At 43.3% G+C, this 15,368-nt stretch overlaps 1 protein-coding gene across 4 annotated transcripts; it reads right to left on the reverse strand.

Moving 5' to 3' along the window:
• Positions 1-111: 111 nt before the first annotated feature.
• On the reverse strand, positions 112-15,041 carry srebf1 (sterol regulatory element binding transcription factor 1). 4 transcript variants are annotated; one of them, XM_056407861.1, is made up of 19 exons: positions 14,695-15,041; positions 10,965-11,579; positions 9,313-9,488; positions 9,072-9,194; positions 8,733-8,951; positions 8,525-8,639; positions 8,141-8,298; positions 7,773-7,989; positions 7,474-7,667; positions 7,098-7,359; positions 6,324-6,490; positions 5,886-6,054; positions 5,700-5,808; positions 5,358-5,467; positions 4,402-4,534; positions 4,153-4,318; positions 3,199-3,414; positions 2,543-2,654; positions 112-1,915 (listed from the first exon to the last, which is right to left on the reverse strand). In XM_056407861.1, exons 1-19 carry the CDS (start codon positions 14,798-14,800, stop codon positions 1,695-1,697), a joined length of 3,588 nt encoding a protein of 1,195 aa, XP_056263836.1. In that variant the 5' UTR covers positions 14,801-15,041; the 3' UTR covers positions 112-1,694. The 4 variants fall into 4 exon arrangements, with proteins under 4 accessions (XP_056263836.1, XP_056263834.1, XP_056263833.1 ...); XM_056407859.1 differs by having other exon boundaries at positions 7,773-7,992; XM_056407858.1 differs by having other exon boundaries at positions 9,072-9,215.
• Positions 15,042-15,368: the final 327 nt, after the last annotated feature.

Below are 15,368 nucleotides of genomic sequence, written 5' to 3' on the forward strand. Positions count from 1 at the left end.
ATTTCACGTAACCTTATGACTTGCATAATTTGTAATTTATTGGGAGCCTTTAATAACTTTTATAATCTTAACTATTAAACACTACAATGGAAAGCACCACAGGAAACACAATAGTCTTCATTACAAAATGCTTTAATATTTACATCAGAAAAGGATGAACCCAAAGAACAAGTGATAAAAAGATGTCAGGTACAGGACACGTGAATAACACCTTTAGACATGGTTGCATCTCATTCATCTCAAGCAAACATCTTTCAGTCTTTCACATTAGTGACACACCATTAAAAAAAAAAGATGAAGATACTGGTGCTGGGACAAAATGCATGCCAAAGTCGTTTGTTTTATTAACACTCCTCTAAAAATCAATAAACCCTGGTTCTCTAGGAGCAGGACACTATAATGACTGAAAGGGCAAGTATTGCTCTTTATGTTGAAGCTACGAAGGAAAAACCAGAAGATTCACCATAAACCCCCTTTTGGGAAAAAGGGAATTATTTTTAAAATTTCCTGCATCACGTAACTTGATGCAAAAGTGCCAAAGGTTAATGTTTAATAGTTCCCGTTGTCTGTAGCTGATGCCAGAGTTGGACGCTGCCAATACGTGTTGATATCAGAGTTGCATACGTGTGCAACCGTGCAAAAGGTCAATCGAGTCAGACGATGTGACACAAATAACTTGATACCGTAGCTCCATTTTGACGGTCATCGCTATGACAACACAGTATAGTAACCGTATAAATTGGGCCTGTTCAAAAGCTACCAAAGGAAAACATGTTTCAGGGAAGAAAATAAGCACCCATCACTCCGCTTATGCAAAATACTGCTTAATCAAAATGCCATACAGATTATAAATACATTTTAAAATATGTACAAAATTTAAAAAATGACCTCTATGAAAAAAAACTTCATAAAGCCACATTATTACTTTTCTCATTGAAATCAGCCACGCAGGGCTAGTGCAGATAGAAACATAGAGCGTGTACAGGGGCACCTCTCCTCAGATTATCACAAGTAAAAACATGATTGCAATTTTAACTTTAACACTTTTTGAACAACCTGCGGAGAGGCTTCACACTGAACGGGCCCACGGTCCGACCAATCAGAATTTGGTCTCTTCCTCCCACGAACAAGAGACCCCGCACTCTGCAGCCAATCAAGGGGAGACCTCCACGACAACCCACTGAGCACAAAAGGTGCATCTATGATGAAAATATCGTAGGAGGGTCTATACTGAATAAGTGCAGGGCAAGTATCTCTGGCATGCCACACAGTCACACACACACACACACACACACACACACACACACACACACACAGTCAAACACACACACAGTCGCACTGCACTGTCCACTAAGAGGACGTGATGGCTCCTCTCTGTGGTAGAACCGTGGCACTGCAATAGTCTCATGAGGGGATTCAGCTCCGTAAGTGAGCTTCCTTTATTCTTGTAATAATCCATAGCAACAAGAATGTGAACTTTCTGATGAGGGCCGACAGTCCATAAACAAAATGCTTTCAATTTGATACGAATCTGGATAGTTTAAGTCAATTAGTTCAACAGCTGCACACCAGAACGCCAGAGACCGGGTGGTCTCTGTGGGGGTTTCTGTTCCGTCTGTGTTTTTGCATTTCAGGGAGGTTTTTATTTACAGCGTCCATGCATTCTCTCAGCACCCTGCCCACCTTCCTTCCCTCTAGCTGTTGGTGACGGTGGTGCCGCTGCCCAGCTTGATGATCATTTGCTGGCAGTCGTGGAGGGTCCTCTTGTCTCCCAGCTTCTCCAGGGTGCGGGCTGCGTCCGCCAGCATGCCCACCCTTTGGCCGGGAGCCGACAGAAAGGAGGGGGGAAGGTAGCGGCACGCCAGCATCACAGCCTCGGCCTGCTCCCGCTGACCTGGACGCGTCTCGCACTCCTCTGCACACAAATACACACATAATGTCATTACCGCGGTATTTCGGGTGAGCTTTTGACGTCGTCATTTAATTACTGATGGGATTAAGCGTTGCTAATAATTGGGTAAAACAAAAGAGAAGCTGGTTAAAGCTACTCATTACAGTGCTTTAATGTCCCTCAGCTCTCTACAACTTGTATTTAAAAAGTTGCAAGAAAATCTAAAAATATATACTGAGAGAGAAGCTGAATCCACAGATGAAGTTTATCAGGGAGTCGGAAATTGAATTTAAAGCTACATGATGAGAGCGCGATACCGGACCAACTCGTATAACAACAATTACGATTATCAGCCTCTCATACTGCCGACAATACCAAGAGAAAAAACAGACACTGAAAGCGAGAAATCAGTGAGAAAATAAGTATCCACATTAATTAGGTTTAATCGGTAAAGCTTAATCAGCAAATACGGCAATTATTAGAAAATGTCACAACTGAGGATATTATTTAAAATGACCAAAAAAACTGAACTTGCCAATATAAAAAAAGCTTATCAAACTAATCTGCCTGCAGACAGAATTACTTGTGCTGAGTGGATGAAAAAAAAAAAAAAAAAGAAGTAAGACTCTACATAAGTGCGATCAAACACACCTGTCTTGGCTCCGGGCGTCGCCCTGCGTCGGAGCGAGCGGTCCAGGAGCTGATGCGTGCGGGTGGGACTGGCTCCCGCCATCAGCCTTGCTGTCGCTTCATGAAGGAACAACTGGAGGGAAGAGTAATGAGGAGGATGAGGAGGATGAGGAAGAGGGGTGATGAGTCATACATAATTTCAGCTCTACCGCAGAGACTTTCAAGCCTTGTGAACAACGCAGCTAAACACTTGCCTCAGGGATGGGTGTGTGTGTGTGTGTGTGTGTGTGTGTGTGTGTGTGTGCGCGCGCGTGTGTGTGTGTGCGTGTATCTAAACCTCCAAGCAAAATTTGGCATTCGCATCGTGGGCTGCCTGCACATTATGTGCACAGCAAGTATTTAGATGTATATGACCGTTCCAGATAATGTGCATGCAGCACAAAAGAATCGATCTTTAGAGGATCTTTTCCAAGTGAGGTCATGACAATGAGTCACGGATTTAAAGGCCTGTGTCTGTCAATGACATTGTGTGTTAGACTGAGAGGAAATAAGATTAGAAACCACGAGACAAAATAAACGTCCGACTGTATGCAAGCAACGAAAGCCCCAAAACCTCGAATTTGCTAGAAGTCTGAATGTGAAGAACAGAACGTTGAGATTAATACCGTTTTACTTACTCTTCGCATCGCAGGCCTGAAGCTATGTGCCAGCTTGCGTAGGGAACTGAGGTCTTGCTGAAAGCCTTGGAGCTCAGGTGGGGACGCCTGGTGGACTCCCACCGGGCCGCTGGTACCCACCGACCCCGACCCCGCAGGACCGGCCCCCTGCTGCTGCAGGCGCCACACATTGGTCCTCATCACCAACAGGAGATCACACAAGAGCAACTGGACAACCTGGAGAGAGAAATACACGATTAGGAGACATTTCACTGCAGCGAAGTAACATCGCTGACGAATGCGTGTGGCAGAGGGACAAAAGACTAAGTTTTGTTTTTTTGAAGTGTGGTATAAATGTGTATAATGTGTCTCCGTTTTATATGTAATAGGTCCAAGCATAATAGGGAAACAAGTTCTTGACAAAGACTAAACACAATATCTGACTGGTAAAATGTCTACTGGTTGTATTGGACAGTACGATGCCATGTCAAATCTGACACTCATTCTATGCGTCATTATTTCACACGTTCAGTGATTAGAACGATAGCAGACGAACACACAGAGATATTTTGCCTAGCACCAACTACAACAGAGCTCTACCTAAAGTTTCAGGGCATTTCCCACCCCCCGCGATGTGTGTGTGTGCGTCTGTGTGTTCCTGCCGTGAGTGGCCCAGCTCTGTGTTGCACTGCCGGTACATTGCACTTCGCTGAGACACACATGCAATGCAACTACAATGCACCACAGCTCTGACCGTAGACATGCACACACTGTGAGCTACCTATCCACCAGCATCACCATCTGCTGAACACCAGAGGGGAGGACACCGCTGCATCACAAAGAGGGGTTGCTCCAGGCGGATTCACAGTCTGTTGTGTGTGTATGTGTGTGTGGAGAATGATTTTAATGGCACAAATCTGCAAGAGTGTTTGTGTGTGTTTGTGTCTGTGTGTATATGTGTGTGTGTGTGTGTACCTTGTCTAAGCTGGAGCTGTGGCAGTGTGGTCCGAGGTTGAAGCTGTCTCGAAGCAGGGTGCTGGCCTTGTCGCTGTAGCTCAGACTCAGCTGGCAGTTCTCTGGCTTGGACAGCAGAGCCCGCACAGCCCTGAAAGTGTTCAGACACGTCTGAGGCAGAAGACTCCTGACAGAGCGAGGGGGAAAGAGACAGAGGACACAGGTTAAAGTGTGTGTGTGTGTGTGTGTGTGCGCGCATGTCCAACTTACTCTGCGTTCTGCAGACTGCGGGGCAGCTGCTCAACAGTCGGATACAGTCTCTCGGCCGCGGCGTCATCTCCTTGGAGCCAGTTGATGATCACCACGGTGACCGAGGACCACCACTTGGAGTGGGGGTCACAGCCTGGAAGTTGGAACAAAAACAGTCAGAAGATACCAGGAGACAAACAAAAATGCAAATCTTTGAATCCCCACTGCCCACTTTTACATTTAACATGCATGACACACACACACACACACACACACACACACACACACACACACACACACACACACACACACACACACACACACACACACACACACACACACACACACACACACACACACACACACACACACAGCTGCTGTCTGTATTTTGACCTCTGAATCAAATCTGTTCTCCCCTCCGGCATAGTCACAACATGTTGAGAGAAAGCAGCCATTTTGATGACTCCCTCATGAGGGGAAACTACGGTACACTATTTATCATTGGGAAACACACACTCACACATACCACTGTGAGCAACCTGGGGCTTTGCCAAGAAAAGTCTCCTGTTAAAATCCCTGCACAGTCTCCCTCCCTCCCTCCTCTCAAGGTGATCACCGATTTGACAGCGCTGAAGATAGATGACGCAATCTAGTGGGAGTCTCCCTTTTACCTAAACCCCTTTCGCTCAGATCTGTAATCAGTAAGGACAAAGGAGTGGTGCGAGGGTGAGTCAACCCAGTGGAAATCAAGCCACTTTATCTCAAAAGTATGAAAATGTACTTTATCTTGGTGCTTCTTATTTAGCAAACACATTAAAGGAAATCAAACAGTCGGGGTAGGTAACTGAACAAAGCGGGAAAAGCAAATGCAATCCAAAGGTTCCTCGAGATTTCCCTAATGTTCAAGATAAAAGGGTCTATACAGTACTTGTTTCTTTATTCTTAGACAAAGAAATGTGTCGGTGACAGCGACCTACCGGTCACGGTGGCCGTGTCGGAACCAATAGCAAAGGACTGGGAGGTGGCACCAGCTGCATCCGATGCACTAATCAGCAGCTGGAGGTACTCCAGGGCATCAGCATACTCCCTGAGTACAGACAACCACTTAATGGTTACGTTGCCACCACATAAACACACAAAGACATTTTAAAATCAATCAGTTTTGTTTCTTTAATAGTCCCATAAACTATCCTCATTTGTTAATTGTCAAATCGTAAATCAAGCATGGGATTCCAATAAAAGATATAAATGGCAGACAAATTCCAGTGGGGTGTGCAGTATCATAAACAGTTATTTTGGAGTGTGTTTTGTTCGCTCACCCCTCTCCCTGGCTGGGGTTTTTCTCGTTGTGAGGCTGGGCCACACAGTACAGAGCCTTCTCCAGGAGATGCTCCCTGAAGGCCTGAGTCACCTGGGCCAGAGGATCCACTGGAAGAGGACCAACAGACCAGTTACAACTGCCTCACTGTGCACCTACCAAACAGGGCTGTGTGCTGAGCACTGACCGGTATTGCCAGCCTGGCTGTAGATGCTTTCTTTAGGAATGCTGCGAATAGCCCAATCCCCATCCACAAAGAAGCGGTGACCGAGTGGGTGGCACAGCCACTGCATAGCTGGAGGCACACTGCCGCTGGAAGACAGGCACGCCTGGCGGGCACTGCTCAGGAACACACGCTATCAGAATAAAAAGTTGAGTTAAGTCCTTCATTCTTAGATCTTAAATAAGTGGAACGTGGACAGAACCTAGACCCAGCGTAATAAACAACTGTGTTTCTTTATTAAACATGCTATACAAATTAACCCAACATCAAATCAAAAGCATTTTAACTCTAAACAGGATGAATTGCAAGTACTTCAGTGTCAACAATTAAATAAAATAATAAATTTTCAAATTGTGAAATACTGAGCGAGACGGTTGTGCGTAAGCAACTGAGGGGACTTACAGAGGTAAAATGAAGGATCCTTGGCATGCTGGCTTTGACCCGTAAAGCTGCAGAGACGTAGATCTCAGCCAGACTGGCTACAGGCAGACAGGAACCAGAACACTCTGCCAGGTTCACCGCACTGAGGGCCATGTGCACTGCTGACAGGTGGCTACCATTCAGCTTACCTGTATGCACAGATATAAGACAAGACAATTATTTATATACACTACCGTTCAAAAGTTTGGGGTCATCCAGACAATTACGTGTCTTCCATGAAAACTCACTTTTATTTATCAAATGAATTGAAAATTGAATAGAAAATATAGTCAAGACATAGACAAGGTTAGAAATAATGATTAATATTTGAAGTATTAATTTTGTTCTTCAAACTTCAAGCTCAAAGGAAGGCCAGTTATAGCTTATATCACCAGCATAACTGTTTTCAGCTGTGCTAACATAATTACACAAGGGTTTTCTAATCAGATATTAGTCTTCTAAGGCGATTAGCAAACACAATGTACCATTAGAACACTGGAGTGATAGTTGATGGAAATGGGCCTCTATACACCTATGGAGATATTTCATTAGAAACCAGACGTTTCCACCTAGAATAGTCATTTACCACATTAACAATGTATAGTGTGTATTTTTGATTAATGTTATCTTTATTGAAAAAACAGTGCTTTTCTTTGAAAAATAAAGACATTTCTAAGTGACCCCAAACTTTTGAACGGTAGTGTATATATCACAACACTGATTTATTTAGAAACAGCTTTTTTCACACCAGCTGACCTGTCATGCGTAGCTGGTGTAAACGGTGGTAAACTAAGGCGGCATCGCGGTTGCTTTTGCTGGCGTCTTCCTTCAAGGGGCGGTCCGATCGCAGTCCTCCAGCCTTGGCAGCCAGCCAGCGGCCCACCCAGAGGTGCTGGAGGCAGAATCTTAGCAGGGACCACAGTGCAGCACAGCCCAGGTCCAGTTGAGAGATGGGTAAGGGACGACCAAGAGCCTTTAGACAGGTCCACAGGTTCTGACTGGCCTGGGCAAAATCTCCCTGGGAGGGTGAAAGAGGTCAGTGGTGATTTTAAAATGCAACATCACAAAAAAAACTTTACATGAAGATCATTAAATTTGAACTGTTTGTAACTAGTAAAAAAACTAAACGTACTCTAGCCAGGTCCAGATCGGCCTGCTTGCGGTGCCTCCAGAACAAAACAGAAGATCCAGAGTGAGGTCTGGTTACAGGCTCTCCATACACCAACAGTCGGATCAGAACCCCCCCCACCAGAATGCCGTTTAGCAGCCACACCAGTATAGTTGGCAGCATCCAGTCTATCCAGTCCATCCACCTCCACGAGTCCCCTTCAGAAAACACATTTCATTTATCATTCAATGCAATCACAGGAAATCAGATTATTATGTAATTTCAAAAGATTTTGTTTTTGTGACACTCCTTCTGCAGTTTACCTGTGATATCCAAACCCAGGACACTCCTTCCTGCGTGACTAGTGGCAGTGGCTGCTGTGCTTCCAGCTGAGCTGCTGCCGGATGAGCAGAGCAGAGCGGCCAGGGGGTTTAGGGAGAGGAAGAGGAGGGTGAAGGTGCACAAAGCCATGCGGGAGCGGTCCAACATGCCGCCAGCACTGCCTTCTGCTGCCGATCCGTCTGCCGTGTCCACACTCGGCTGCTAAATAAAGAGACCAGAGAGACATGTTTATATTTGTCAACGTGCAGAAAGTGACTACATATTTTATTCTGATGAAGAACAGCGGTGGTTGACTGAGGATTTTACCCGTTACAGACACAATACGAGATAGTGTTTTTATCATGCATACCTTAGCGTCCTCCCCCATTGGACTGTCAGGCTCAGAGTCACTGCCAGAGTGTGAGAAGGAGGTGGGGGAGCCGACGTCAGAAGCCGGCGGGGTCGGCAGCTCGTTCTTCACATCAGCCGGTGCGTCCACCTCCATGGCAACCAGATCCTTGAGAGACTCTGAAGAAAGCGGAAAGGAAAGATGAGGAGAGTTACGAGGTCAATCAGTGGTAAGAAAGTGAAGACATCTTGAACCTACAATTTCACTTCAGTCACTTCAGGATAACAGTCGCCATCAATAGACCTCATCACAAAAGGTTAACTGAATGACTTGCTTTCAAGAATAGAAATGACATTGCAGCGAAGCGGTTATGGAATCACAGAGAGACGGGGTTTCAGCACATACTGTTTTTCTGCGCTGCCATTTTAAAGGCCATGTTCTCCTGTTTGAGTTTCTGGTTGGTCTGCTGCAGGTAACGGATGTAGTCAATGGCTTTCCTCAGCACTGCAGACTTGTTGAGCTATAAGCAAGTAGAAGCCAAAAAAATAGATGCGCTTCTCTGATCTGTCCAATGTTATCAATTGCAATGTATTCAGATGAAACTCTTTCCTACCTTGGCCTCACTACTAGACACCAGATCTTTGAGCTCGAGGATCTTGTCATTAATGGAGGAGCGGTAGCGCTTCTCGATGGCGTTGTGGGCCGAGCGCTTCTCTCCCTTGTGTGGCAGGCCGAGCGGCTTACCGCTGATGGCGATGCGGTTGATGGGCAGCTTATCAGCGTCCATCATGACAGGCATCGTTGTCAGGATGGTGCCACCGCCCATAAAGGCCTAAAGAGGAGATAAGGCAGCCATAAAAAAAAGGGAAGACAGTTACCGAAGGGATGCATATGTGAAATCATATTTGATCGCCGTTTCATCTCAGTATCGAGTTGCACATGATTTGCCTACCTGCAGTGAAGCGCTCCGTATTGGGGTGGTGGCGGTTGCCATGGTAGTGACAATGCAGGGGTCATGCTTCAGAGTCGTCAGCAACAGAGACTCAGCCTTGATGAACTGGGGTTGCAGCAACACCTGAGAAGGTGCACACAAGTACTGTAAAGATATACAGTTAGGGTTTTGGTTCTATAACACACAAACTATGAGTTACTTTGCATTTATTTTGTATGTACAAGTACGTTCAGGTACTCACTGGTACTTGCTGCACGTGGGGTGCGATGCTTTGAACTGGGGGACTCACTGACGTGGTCAGGAGAGGAGACGTGGTGGTCAGCCCTTGGAGCTGAGCATGGATGGTCACCGGCTGAACACTCGGAGGTGAGGATGACAAGATCGGGGTGGTTTGGCTCACACTGCTGGGAGTGACAGCTGGAAAATAGTTTAAATGCAAGCATGTTTAATTGTATGAAATATAGACACAACGATCAACCACATTACTTGCTTTTAAGAAACTGTACAATAAAGTAATACAGTGCATGAAGCAATTGCTGCATTGCTTTAATCTCATTCTTGCAGTAAGTAAGTAATTAAGTAAGTAATTTATTTCCATAGGTACATACATAACGTGTACATACTGACAGACATTAACAACAACAAAATGTACGAATGGAGGACCGTCCAAAGACCGAGGTCTGTAGGCTCCTCTGAGATGAGGAGTTGGACGGCCCCTCCCCTAACCCTTTAACCACGCCCCTCCCAACTACTACAGGCACACAGACAGGACACACACATATGGATCAAAACATAAAATATCGTACAAGCAGCAACAACAACAAAAAACCAGAACAGGAAAAAGAAAACGAAAAGGAAAACGAAAAAGAAAGAGACATAGTAAAAATAATAATAAAAGGCAAATGTGAACTACTGATAACTTAGGAAAAAAATAATATCACGAACATCAAATTATGTATATACATTTTATTTTAAATATCTTTCCTCTATTGTACTGTGTACCCCTGTATCTTTTATACACAAAGAATGTGGACATGTCAGGACTTCCGTGGCATCAGACTCGAGCAGTCAAACAAACTTGAGTACAATTGTGTAGTTCAATAATATATGAAGAGAAATTATAGATCAACCAATACATTGCATCAATATATGATATCGGCCAATATCAGCTTTAAAAAGCAATGTCAAATAGGACCAGTATTCATTTTACTGCTGTGATGTGGCAGTTTGTGAACACTGTTATATTCCAATTGTAATCCGGTTGAGTCCCGTTATGCCTGCATTAGTGAGAGCAACATTCAGTGTGTCTCCTTGTATTTTTTTATCAACAGGGCGAGCTATCGCAATCACCTGTCAGTACAAGGATTTGGGTGTTTTATAGGAGTAATAAACATGTATTGCATCTAAGAAGCAACATTTAACTTACTACTTTTCTCCCACTGTTGTAAATGTGCAGTTTGCTACAAAAAAATAAACACGGTGCACATGGTGAACGCCGCTGATCAAAGTCTGTTCGAATAGGAGTTGAGCTGAGGTTGAATAACATAGTGACCTAGCTTAGTAAATGCAATACATGTGAAGAACCAGCTTGATGCGGCTACACTGGGGTAGTTCGGTTATTGGAAGGTCACAAGATAATGCTTTGGGCTCGTGGGTTGGTTTGTTTGGCCTCTTGTACAACAATGCATGCAGGAAAACACCCCAATGGATATATTGAGATGGACTGCTATAGAATGATCACTGAAGAATTTACATTGCTAATTGTACCCGTTTCAAAACAAAACATTATATAGCTGCTCTTGGCTCAAACATAACTGTAAAGGACCTGTAGATAGCCTGTACTATCTGATTTATAAGCAATATAATTACTCATCACCATCAAAGCGTACTTACTTGTGTAGCCATTTTGGCTGCTGAAGTTGATCCGGACCTGTTGCGACTGAACATGAAGTTGTGCCTGCAGCTGGGGTTGAGGCGAAATCTGGGGTGCAGGCGAGGTGAAGAGGACCGGGGGTGTGGCGCTAAAAGATGGGTTTGGTGATGGGTTTGGTGATGGGTTTGGTGATGGTGAGCAATGAGGTGAAGTTGCCGGGGTTGGGGCAGGCGGGCTGAGAATGGGTTGGGGCTGCTCCACCTGGGGCTGCCTGAGGCTCTGAGCCTGCTGCGGGGAGGCTGGCTGCTGCCTCTGTGTGGAGGCGGGAACCTGGGCCAAGGGGGACTGCTGGAAGGTGGGAGGCTGGAAGGCCTTGTCTGGTGTGGAGGAACTACGGATGATGGGAGGGCCAAGGAGTGCATCCAGGTGTGGGCTACTGCTTAGGATGGAAGAGGACGATGAAGGCGGAGGTGTGGTTGTGATGGCTGGAGCTGGAACTGAAGGTGAAGGTGGTGGTGTGGTGATGGACTGGGTCAAACAAGGATCCTCTTGGGTGGGAGGAGACCCCGTGTACAGAGCGTTATCAAACAGTCCTCCAAACTCCATGTCCTGGTGGCTGATGAGCTGTAGCATGTCTGAAGAGGGAGAGAAATCAAAACCACGGTTACTGCAACTGACCAAGAAAAATATATAAGAATCTTCCAAGATAACGCTGGAAATCTGCAGTTGTGAATTGGAGCCCGTTTATGATGATCCACCAACATTTCATAGAAACATGGTCTTCAGTTTGGCGTATCGAGTTGTACAACTTCCTTTGCAAACTGATCTCCTTTATTTACATCCGTGTTGCTGGTTAACCATTTATCAACCCACATGTACAGTATGCTATGACAGATCAGAGAGAGCTCCCAAAAATACAATACGTATGCTTCAAAATACAATCACTGTGTACCAAATAATGTCATGGAAGTACAGTACAGCTAACAAAACTTGTATTGCAGCATGGGATCAGAATGACAATTTCGCTCCAAGACGCAGCTAATGTCAAAATATAAAACTCAAGTAAAAAAACATTCCAAATTAAAATTAAATAAATATAATAACTAAATAGTCTAAATAAGACAAATGATTACCTTAAGTTGTTATCTTTAAAAACATTTGAGTTGCTTTTAATACTCAAAAAGATGTATCCTGAATTAGAACCATGATTACAAAATAATCTAAATTTGATCTGAATGGATACATTAATGAATCCTATGAGTATAAATGCTGTACAAAGGATGAACAGAAAACGTGTCAAATGTACTGCATTGCTTGACAGCCATATGAAAGATTGACGGTTGATTATAGTCTTGTAAATATTAACCCATGGGTTCTCATGAGCATGATATGAAAATAAAATATCTAAAAAAATTAAGAAATATTGTTTTCTCATACTGTTTTTTTTAATTCATGGGCAATGCGTTAAAATTCATAATAACATGTATAAAAGTCACCGTACTATACATCATGCTCTTCTCTCAAATGAACAAAGAATTTAGTAATCTATAATTTGACTTGATGAAACTCAACAGGATATATCGCAAAAAAAACAACAACAACCCGACACTCGTGCAGTGGATGTTGTGACTGCAGTGGGTGCGCAGCAGCCTGGATCTATTGTCCAGTGTTGTGTATGAGGTGATCGCTGTTGGCCAATCAGAGCGCGTCACGGAGACTTGCTATGCCGACCAGCACAAGACAGAGAGAGCGCGCGCTGTCTGTGGCTCCGCACGAGGTTACCATCGGTTACATTTAGGAAGACACGAGCATGTGCATTACACAGTCGCGCTATGCACTAATATCCTTCGACTATGATCATACAAAAATACACATTAGATATCACTGAAAAAAATATATTATTACACCCCTCATACATGTCTAATTAAATAATGCTTTATTTACTCTACATTCCTATTGCTCCAAACGACTGATGATAATGTGAGCAGATTACTGTGCCAGTATTTAGTTAAAGCTGTTGTATTTTTACATGATATACATACACAGAATATATACACTACCGTTCAAAAGTTTGGGGTCACTTAGAAATGTCTTTATTTTTCAAAGAAAAGCACTGTTTTTTTCAATAAAGATAACATTAAATTAATCAAAAATACACTCTATACATTGTTAATGTGGTAAATTAATATTCAAGGTGGAAGTGTCTGGTTTCTCATGAAATATCTCCATAGGTGTATCGAGGCCCATTTACAGCAACTATCACTCCAGTGTTCTAATGGTACATTGTGTTTGCTAATCGCCTTAGAAGACTAATGTCTGATTAGAAAATCCGTGCAATTATGCTAGCACAGCTGAAAACAGTTATGCTGGTGATATAAGCTATACAACTGGCCTTCCTTTGAGCTTGAAGAACAAAATTAATACTTCAAATATTAATCATTATTTCTAACCTTGTCAATGTCTTGACTATATTTTCTATTCAGTTTTCAATTAATTTGATAAATAAAAGTGAGTTTTCATGGAAGACACGTAATTGTCTGGATGACCCCAAACTTTTGAACGGTAGTGTATATACAGGACTGTCTCAGAAAATTAGAATATTGTGATGAAGTTCTTTATTTTCTGTAATGCAATTTAAAAAACAAAAATGTCATGCATTCTGGATTCATTACAAATCAACTGAAATATTGCAAGCCTTTTATTCTTTTAATATTGCTGATTATGGCTTACAGCTTAAGAAAACTCAAATATCCTATCTCTAAATATTAGAATATCATGAAAAAGTATACTAGTAGGGTATTAAACAAATCACTTGAATTGTCTAATTAACTCGAAACACCTGCAAGGGTTTCCTGAGCCTTGACAAACACTCAGCTGTTATAAATCTTTTTTTTACTTGGTCTGAGGAAATATTAAAATTTTATGAGATAGGATTTTAGAGTTTTCTTAAGCTGTAAGCCATAATCAGCAATATTAAAAGAATAAAAGGCTTGCAATATTTCAGTTGATTTGTAATGAATCCAGAATGCATGACATTTTTGTTTTTTTAATTGCATTACAGAAAATAAAGAACTTTATCACAATATTCTAATTTTCTGAGACAGTCCTGTATATATATTCATTAAGTACGAGACATTGATGCACATACACACACACACGTGTTTACAACAAACATAAGGGGGACAACATGTGTAAATAGCGCACATAGTAATGTAAAATGCTAAAGATCTCATTTATTTCTCGACAAAAGTGTATATCCAACATGTGTGAACTCAGTGAACTGAGGCGGTGAACCGACTGCCAGGGATGACCGACAGTAACCTCCCGTCTCTGGAGCAGGAGGGGGCGGGGCACACTCAAGTTAGCCGAACATACTAGCTCAGCTAACCGGATCTTTTAACCGGTTAATACGAACAGATTATGATGGCGAGTTCTGAATCGTGTGTTCGAGACCAGACCGACTAGTATCCCCTCAGACAACATACACAGGACACTTGCTCGCTAAACGGTCAGCGTTAGTTCCCCACTCGAGCTCATGGAAGCTAACGCTACACCGTGAGCTGAAGCCCTTTAAACTGCTCACTAATGGGGGTATTGTTGGTATACGTTAGGCTTATAGACTAAACATTAGATGTAAAACACAGCAGGCGAGTCAGGCTAAACACACGTGGTACAGGAGGTAACGTTGTTGTATGTCACAAGCAGTGGTGTTGGTCCAACAAGCTAGCGAACACTATTGTATTGTCTTACCATCAATGTCGCTTAAGAGGGCCGTGTCAATGTCGCTGGGGTCATTTAGAGACAGCGTTGGGTCCAGATTATCCAACGACGGGTCGTCAAACGACAAGTTGTCCATCGTTACTGTTCTGTCTGGCTTTCCCGATAATAAAGAATTGACTGTCTGTGCAATCGCTCAGAGAAAAAAAAATGGGGGAACTTCTCGCGTCCCTACATTTGCCAAAAAAGTCCAATACCGAGTCCACCTGAGGCAAGCGGAAAGTGAGCAGTAACTTTGTACTGTTGTGTCAACTAACTACTCACTCCTACCCCCATGATGATCCAGGGAAACTTGTTAAACCAAGCCAAACACTGACGCTCGTTCAGTATTGACATGCTTACGGTGGCCGTGGAAAGAACCCACCCAGTCGATGTTGATTGACAAGCTCGCCGGCCAATCGCTGTATTTTTGTTTTGTTTCTCCGTGTTGTTTTGATTATTTGACTGAAGAGGTGTCATAATGTGGAGCATGTGCCATGATTTTATAATACAACAACGTAAAATGAAATCTGAACATTGATGTGCTCAACAACTGGTATAATGGCTTCAAAAAGTAAATTGTAATCGAATGTATAACTTTTATGAAATGACTATCTATGGTGTGTAAATGTTACATGTTTTATTTATAATACATCAGCCCGTGCTAC

Source organism: Pseudoliparis swirei, chromosome 23, assembly GCF_029220125.1.
Source record: "Pseudoliparis swirei isolate HS2019 ecotype Mariana Trench chromosome 23, NWPU_hadal_v1, whole genome shotgun sequence".
NCBI lineage: Eukaryota > Metazoa > Chordata > Actinopteri > Perciformes > Liparidae > Pseudoliparis > Pseudoliparis swirei.

Coding starts and splice junctions, on each gene's coding strand:
- srebf1 (XM_056407857.1), bottom strand. CDS start 14,800: ATGGACAACTTGTCGTTTGACGACCCGTCGTTGGATAATCTGGACCCA. Junction 6,491..7,097: donor ACACCAGCTACGCATGACAG/GTCAGCTGGTGT, acceptor CTGTGCATACAG/GTAAGCTGAATGGTAGCCAC. Junction 3,415..4,152: donor ACAGCTCCAGCTTAGACAAG/GTACACACACAC, acceptor TTCTCTCTCCAG/GTTGTCCAGTTGCTCTTGTG.